Source organism: Somniosus microcephalus, unplaced genomic scaffold, assembly GCF_052327205.1.
Source record: "Somniosus microcephalus isolate GS21.2 unplaced genomic scaffold, FLI_Smic_1.0 unresolved_chr1, whole genome shotgun sequence".
NCBI lineage: Eukaryota > Metazoa > Chordata > Chondrichthyes > Squaliformes > Somniosidae > Somniosus > Somniosus microcephalus.
Genome location: NW_028225179.1, coordinates 95,301,743 through 95,309,967, shown reverse-complemented (window position 1 = coordinate 95,309,967; position 8,225 = coordinate 95,301,743). Strand labels below are relative to the sequence as shown.

Genomic DNA, 8,225 nt, shown 5'->3' with positions numbered 1-8,225 from the left:
AGAGAGAGAGACTGGGGAGAGTTAGAAGGAGAGAGAGACTGGGGAGAGTTAGAGGGAGAGAGAGACTGGGGAGAGAGCGGGAGGAGAGAGAGAGACTGAGGAGAGAGAGCGAGACTGGGGCGATAGAGAGAGAGAGAATGGTGAGAGAGAGGGGGAGAGAGAGAGTGGCGGGGGATTGATAATGAGAGGGAAACTGGGAGCTTGAGACAGGCAGAGAGTGAGAGAGAGACTGCTGGAGAGTGCGACTGGAGGAGAGAAAGAGATTGAGGGAGAGCAATAAGGACAGGGAGAGACTGGGCAGGGGGAGTGAGAGACTACAGGAGAGACTAAGAGACTGGGGGAGTGAGAGTCAGAACTGGGGAGAGACTGGGAGAGTGCGAGAGGAGGAGAGTGATAGGGACTGAGGGAGAGAGAGACTGCAAGAGATCCTGGGAAGAGAGAGAGACTGGGGAGATGAGAGGCGGTGACAGCGAGAGAGACATTGGGGAGAGAAGGAGACTTGGGAGAGAGAGAGAAACGGGGAGAAATTGCGATGGGGAGAGGGAGAGTCTTGGGGGAGAGAGAGAGAATGGGGATGGAGGGAGAGAACTGGGGACAGGGCGAGAGACTGGTGGGAGAGAGAGACTGGGAGAGGGGGAGAGACGAAAAAAGCTGGAGAGAGAGATCCTGGAGGGAGAAAGAGACTGGGGCGAGATATAGAGACTGGGTGGGAGCGAGAGAGAGACTGTGTGGGAGCTACAGAGTGAAGGGGGAGAGAGAGAGACTGGGGAGACAATGAGACTGGGGAGAGAGTGAGACTTGGGGAGAGATATTCCCTGAGTTTCTTACAGCGGCGGTAAAAATTATTTAACATCCACCGACGGGGCCTCATATAATTGTCTCTTCTAAAACCTGCAGGCAGTTATCGCTCATGATTAAACTGAGCTGGGACACTAATGGCATTCAACTAATTGTGAACAGTTCAGCGGAACTGGTGTCTAATATGTGCTCCTTCATTATCACAAGAGCACCAATAGGAATGCATTGTTAAAAAGCGTTTCCCCTAAGAGGGAAACAATTCTCATTTTTCAACATTGACTGGATTTCATTTTTTTTTAATGGGAGTGAAGCTATCTCCTGAACCGACTTTGTTTCTCTGCTTCACAGTTTGCCCCGATGTACTTTGAAGAGACACTGCAACAAAGAGAGAGGGAAAGAGAGGGAAGAGAGAGAAAGCGAGATGGAGATGGACAAAGAGAGAAAGAGAGTTGGGGCAGAGAGAGTGAGGGGCAGTGACAGAGAGTGGGACAGACACAGGGAGAGAGACGGGGAGAGAGACATGGAGAGAGGGAGATAGAAAGAGAAACCGAGGGATAGAGGGAGAGAGAGAGAAAGAGAGAGAGAGAGAGAGGTGTGAGGGTCCAGTCCCGTGCAGTCCATTCCCTGGAACAGAGCGACGGCCGCAATTTCGAACAACACAGGTGGTGACGCAGCTCATATACAAAGGCCTCTGGAAGGGGTCGAAAGCAAACAAGTTTAGGCCTGCGGTAAAAATCTTATACACACATTTGGAAAACTGTTCAAAGCCAGAAAAATAATACAAGAACTGATGATGAATGTCCAGTTAAATTTTGCCCGGTGTTGTGCCTTTTTTGAAAGAGTTGATCAGGGTTATTTAAATTATATCCTGAGAAAGGGGAAAAGGTTTGTGACCCGCGTTTGTACCTCAGAGTCTGTGAGAGACGGAGGGAACGATAGCAGAAAAAGCAGAAACAACTTCGCCAAAACTGATGCCAAATCATCACCAAGGCTGGGGATAGATAAGCTCACCAGCTTCTTAGGAAGTTTAACCATTTTATTCACTTCTTATTTGAGCTTCGTTTGGAATTAGAATTTATTGTGTTGTATTTCTCTTACATGTTTAAGGACAGCATTGAAGAGGGGAACAGAAACTTGGAGCAACTTCTTCTGTCAAAGCAGCAACGAAACTTGAAATAAGTTATATATGTTTAATGAACTTAGACAAAAAATTCAGTGTTAAAAACACTTTTTTCCACCCAAGCTTCGAATATGATTTTGGAAGAAACAAGCAAAAATCAATTTTGCCCTCATGTAAACAAGTATTAACCAGGTCTTCAAGTCCAAACGCGTTTCACAGTGCTCTGAATTTTGAACGAACGATCAAACATGCAACCATGCTGTTGAGGAGGGGGAGGGCAGGGGAGGATTTGTAGGAGTTACATATTACATTTTATTGACTTTAAAATATATATATATTTCAGACGTTTAGGAAGAGTACCAAAGAAGGGGAAAAGCACAAACCAGTTTATTTTGTCTGTCATTCTATAATCGGAACATATCTCAGGAATAATGAAAATAAAAGTTTTCTTTTAAACATTTAGTGGAGTATTAATAGAAACATGAGTTATGTAATGATTTATAAAAATTGCAGGAAGCTACTTTAGAAGAGACTATTATTTGTTTATTGTGAAAGACACAGACAATAATTGGATTAAACTGATAATGTACAATTTCGATTAGGTAAAAATGTTTGAAATAAGAGATTAAAAATTGAGAGTATAATGAAGTTTGTTTCCCGCTATTTAATTTCGAAGTACCTAAAATAATTCAACAGTTTTCGTGATAAGAGCAGGGAATAATATTGTGAAAAATGTTTGAGGGAAAAATATTAGAAGCGAAATTCGTAAATTAACATCCTTACGTCAACATATTAGTAAACATTTCCAAGACAGTCTGATTGGTTCTCTTGTCTAGGAAGAAAGAAGAAAGTTTATTTCTGTTAAGTCATAGCATTTCCTGCTTTGTGTTTTCAATTCAGTGACGCAAACTGTTTATGTGTTTTTCTGCACTTGTGAATAAGTGCTACATTTCTGCAATGTTATATGGGGGATGTGCTAGTTCAAGAAGATCACGTTTATTAATGGAAGTGATGGAAGTTCAAAATACCGATATCGGTTTTTGTTCAATTCTTTTTAACAGTGTGACCTAAAGAACTTCAGCACTTCATATTGTTGGTTGCCTGGTTGCATTGTGATGCATATTCCAATAACGTATCTGGATGTACAGCATGTCAGCGCCACAGGGAAGGCACTGTTCCTGCTGCCTGCGCAGCTGTTGCTACAGCGACATGAGGGATGGGCTAACACGTTGAAAACTTTTAAATTAAAACAAATTGCACGAATAGATATACCTCTTTCAGCTCTCCTTGGGTTTTCTGATTGTTTGTCGATGCATAACCGTGTAACTGAGTGACGTTTCTGAAGTGTTAAAGCATTATTATGCAGCTCTTTTTATCACAGGCAGTCATTTCTGACAAGTATCTTTTAAATAGCCTTTCTACATGACGAACTAAAAGCTTTTAATTAAGTCAACCGTAAAACAACTTGCAGAATCGGCATGCAAATGTCAGGTGAATTTCAATATAGGCAAGTGTGAGGTGGTATATTTTGGTAGGAGGAATAAGGAGGCTAGAGCTGCAAAGGGACCCAGGGGTATAGATTCACAAATCATTTAAAGTAGCAACGCAGGTTAAGGAAGCCGGTGAAGTGCAAATAATGCACTGGGGCTCATTTCTGGAGGAATAGATCCAAAAGCAGAGAAGTTATGTTAAACTTGTATAGAACCTTGTCTGATTGGCTTAACGGATGACACAGTGGGGTGGCAATATGATATTACTACCTATATATATATAGACTGTTAATTGGTTGCTGTTGCTGTCATTGTTGTAAAAGTTGTGGATTTTGTAAAATTTGCTCATCGAGGAAAATGTCATGCTCAAACGGGTTCGTGGCCTCCTCAGTACATAAAAACTAAAGGGAACATTAGTATCAAATCTCTTTTACAAAGTCAAATGAATGTCCTTTGCATCCTTTGAACCTACCGAAACACAATCCCAACTCCGCCTACTGAACTCAGGCTACACTCACTGCTCTGCAACATTCACAAGCTCTTTGTCAGGCTTTGGGCCAAAAATTGGTTATTGCATGTTTCTGGTCCCAGACAGCAGACAGTCGCGAGGCCCAGCATGGTCGAGCTGCTGGCTCCTATTGCGTCATCAGAGGCAGCTGGTCCATTGTGAGGACTTCACATTCCTGCAGCCTGGCTCGTGAGCAGCTGCCCTAATGTCAGTCCTGGGAGGGCGGGTCAGAAAACAGCTGAACTCGCGAGGTTGTAAATTGCCAGGTGCTGTGCAGCCACGAAAGGCATTCGTTCTCTTCGTGGCGCTAGACACAAAATGCATCAAGCGGTATGGGGAGAGAGCGGGAATATTGTATTGAGATAAAGGATCAGCCCTGATCATATTGAATGGCGGAGCAGGCTCGAAGGGCCGAATGTCCTACTCCTGCTCCTATTTCTCTGTGTTCCCATGTTTCTATGGCTCCACAGGAACATTTTAAAAAGCACATTTTTGCCGTGGCCCTCAGTTCTGGAATTCCGTCCTTAAACCTCTCCACCTCTCCAGATCTCTCTCGCTCCTTCTTTAAGACGCTCGTTAAAAGCTACCTCTTTGAAGATGCTTCTGGTCACCTGTCCTAATATTTGCTTATGTGGCTCGGTGTCAAATCGTGTCTGATAATCGCTCCTGTGAAGCGCCTTGGGACGTTTTTCTATGTTGAAAGCGATATAGAAATGCAAGTTGTTGTTGATGGAATCTGTTTAGACCGCAGGGGCCGATGAAGGATCATCAGCAGAGAAAGTCCAGAGCCAGCTCCTCACATTGTGGCCAATTTAGTGAAGGGGTCCTGAAACAGACATTCGCCCCGCATTTACATATGTACCGGGCCTAAAGACTGTTTCAGGCCGGTGCACCGGGCGCCTGGTGAAAATATGGCAGCGCAGCAAACTCTGATGCTGATCGAACGCAGGACTTACCTCACTGAAATTGGCCCTCCTTGCACTTGTGAAAAGGACACAGGGTCAAATTTCTGCCTCTTTCTTTTTATTTTCTGCACTAATTTGGGCAATGTTTAACTGTTGACAATAGTATTAAACAGGCGATATCGGATCGGCTACACATCAAGCACCCTCCCGGTCTTCCGTTCCACAGAAATCAATCGGAAATAAGCTCGGCCGAGTTGTATAACCAGCATTGATTTAATGAAACATTACTGCGAACAAGAGGAAGGCCGATACCATCAGCTTTACATTATGGTCGAAAGTTATCCGCCTTGCTTTTCTGTACTGTTGCTGAGAGCAGGACACACACTGCTGCTAAAGGCTTGTGTAAATTTAATATTGATACCAGGATTACTCACTCGCTTGAATCAAAATTATTTTTACCTCTAGACGAGTTTAAATGGAAAGAAATCTTGAAATAAACTATAATATCCAAGGGAAGGAGTTCCCAGAGCTTCCATTAAAGTTTCAATGCGGTTTCAACAAATGACAATTGACTTAATAATTCTTCATCTGAAAGAAATGAATTGCAACAAGGCTGCAAAATTAATTTGTTTTTAATGGTATAGCTGTAAGGAAATTTCTGAATCTGCATTTACATCGGACCTTTGGTGTTGATGCGAGTTACTGATGTGAAACTGGCAGCGCTTCTCCGAGTCTGGGATTCAACTACAATCTAACACAACCCACCATCGAGAAACTGATCGAATTAGGCACAAAGCTGGTTTTCACCCCTCATTTATAAAAACTCTACATTAAAGTCAACAGAGAGTAATATCGAGCGGGTTGTAGACCCGCTGTTCCCCTGATGCCGTGGACTACCCGCCAGGTGAGGCAGGTTACAATTGAGCCATTTCTGCAAAATCCTTCGTCCCAACCCAATTCCATTTGACAACGCAGGGAGTGACACCCTGTCCTGTGTCACTACTGTTCCTCAAGAGTTTATAGCGTGTTGAATGAGAGGAATGAGATAATATGAAAAGATTCACACAGCTGATAAATTTCATGCGGTGGAATATTTTGCGAACACAAACTTGGGGGAAGCGATTGGTCTTTGCCGGTAAACAGAAACAGGTGATAGTGAATGGCAGGTGATACAGGCACCCAATTTCAATGGGAAAGAAAATCTGTCACGGTCTTAAAGAGGAGCAGGTTCTCTATCTGGAAAGAGCAAATTTCGGAGTCTGCAATGTGACTCCTCGGGTTAGATTTACACTTTCACCCGTGGGTGATGTGTGATGGAGCTGATCACCCACCCAGTATCGAACCAGCTTCCTTTCGAAATAAGATCTCCCCGTTGTTGTGCAATTTACTCTGTTTTGTGAAGGAAACATTGTGAACTAATGTGGGTTCTAGTCAGCCATGGAACACTCTTGTTCGCATTAATGTTTCATTAAATTAATAATTAGAGTGAAGGGCCATTTAAAGGTGTTCATTAACTCCTCTCTGAATTTGGTCTGAGCCACTGCATATATCATGGTGTTGGTGCAAGAACTGAGCCGCTGAAGCAGATACCCTATTGGTTCCATGATGGTGAAAGGGTCGGTGTGATCTGTCTGCAAAAACTGCGAGTCTGCAAATTGTACCCACATATAACATATAAGAGTTAACATCCACAACAGTATAAAATTACCGGATATGGCGAGCAGTAAGATGATTGACTTTCTTCGATTCCTCATCTCTGGATCATTGTGATTCTCACCATTGCTGCCTTGCATTCTCCTGCGGATTATATTAGCTGCTAAAATATTTCTGATGGTCAAAGCATTGAGGAGGAAAATCAAAACAAATGGAGCCAATGGGGTTAAAATACTGTCTAACCAGAGATAAGCCACCCAGACGGGAGAGGTATAGAAGCTTAACGGAATAGTACAGAACCACCAGGTATTGTCAATTATTTCACGGGGTTCACACATGAAATAAATTGGAATATTTTCTAAAATGCACAGTCCACAAACTGTCACTATAACGATTGCTGCGGTTCTTTCGGTACAATATTCAGTTCTCAAATTCCTGCAACAAATGGCTACAAAGCGATCAAAGGTGAAAGTTACTGTTAACCAGATTGAGCAATCCGTGACACAATAAAGCAGAGGGAGACTGATTCTGCAGCTGGAAGTATAGTTCAGGAATGAATCGGGGAAATAAATATTTTTGATTGCATACAGTATCACATCAAATATCATGACCAGCAGGTCCGCGATTGCCATGGCAACCAGATAGCGAGTGATGCATTTGGAGAGACCACATTTTCCCCGGGAGAGAATCACAATCGTCAATAAATTCGCTGCAAGAGAGAAAAAAATAAGCAAAAGTGACTCACTGTAGTCTTAAGGCAGAGATGAACAGCGTGTGTAAAATTACATCGAATTGTCTATTTCTGTTGCTGTCGCACAATCCCTGCATTCTCAAAAGCTTATAAACACGCAAATCCTCGCAACCCGATGAAAGTATGGTCACAAACTATCTAATTAATTCTGGGAATTAGTTCAAGTAAACAGAAACTGATATGGCTTGAAGTGATTGTCTCCAGATTGCATCAGTCTATATCCACTTAGCGGCAAACATCGCCACCACCAATTGAGAGAACACACATTGGGGACAATGTTAACACTGGTGATAGTGTGAAACTGGATCCGTATTCCGCTATACACCCTCACGAATTTGGTTTTCACTGATTCGCCGCAATGGAAAATGGGCCAGGCTGTGTTTACACCAGATCAATGTCGTGGACTAGCTACACAGAACAAATACCTTTATTACAAATAATCTGATTGATAATGCTCTGAACTCCAATATCGTCAGGATTCAAAGTGTAATAATCCATCTGCTAGAATTAACAAACACATTGGGCTTCATTTTAACTTTGGGCCATAGTGTAATATGGACGATATCAAATTAGCCCCCTTTATACACCACTTCCAACTGTTCCTCCATTGGAATCAATGGAAGGGAAATCGGATGAGCACCTAATGTGCGGTCAATTCGATATTATCATTTTTTCGCTAATGCCCAAAGTTGAGATATCCTTCATTGAAATCACTGCCAGGATGCTACCCAATAGCTGCTTTAAGAGGAAAGTAGGACTGGATAATAAATGTGTCCTTGCCGGTGTCCCCCGCATCCCAACAACAAATAAACACATTTGTCTCTCATCAAATGTTGATAGTATTCCTGACGTACATTTATCTCAACGCTCAGCCTTAAACCTCGGTTGGTCATCTGGTTGGATGGCCATGGAGGAGTGAGTGATATGCGAGGCAATGAGTCTAGAGACTGAGCTGGTAAACAACTTCACAGACATTCTGACACCCAGTGCCTCATGGACA

At 42.9% G+C, this 8,225-nt stretch overlaps 1 protein-coding gene across 1 annotated transcript; it reads right to left on the bottom strand.

Moving 5' to 3' along the window:
• Positions 1 to 5,846: 5,846 nt before the first annotated feature.
• Positions 5,847 to 7,161, bottom strand: LOC147095619 (uncharacterized). Its single transcript, XM_085973979.1, has one exon. The coding sequence runs from the start codon at positions 7,104 to 7,106 to the stop codon at positions 6,279 to 6,281; it is 828 nt and encodes a 275-aa protein (XP_085830105.1). The 5' UTR covers positions 7,107 to 7,161; the 3' UTR covers positions 5,847 to 6,278.
• Between the last annotated feature and the right edge of the window lie 1,064 nt (positions 7,162 to 8,225).

Excerpts from the sequence above, each read along its gene's own strand:
- LOC147095619 (XM_085973979.1), bottom strand. The coding sequence starts at position 7,106 with ATGGCAATCGCGGACCTGCTGGTCATGATATTTGATGTGATACTGTAT.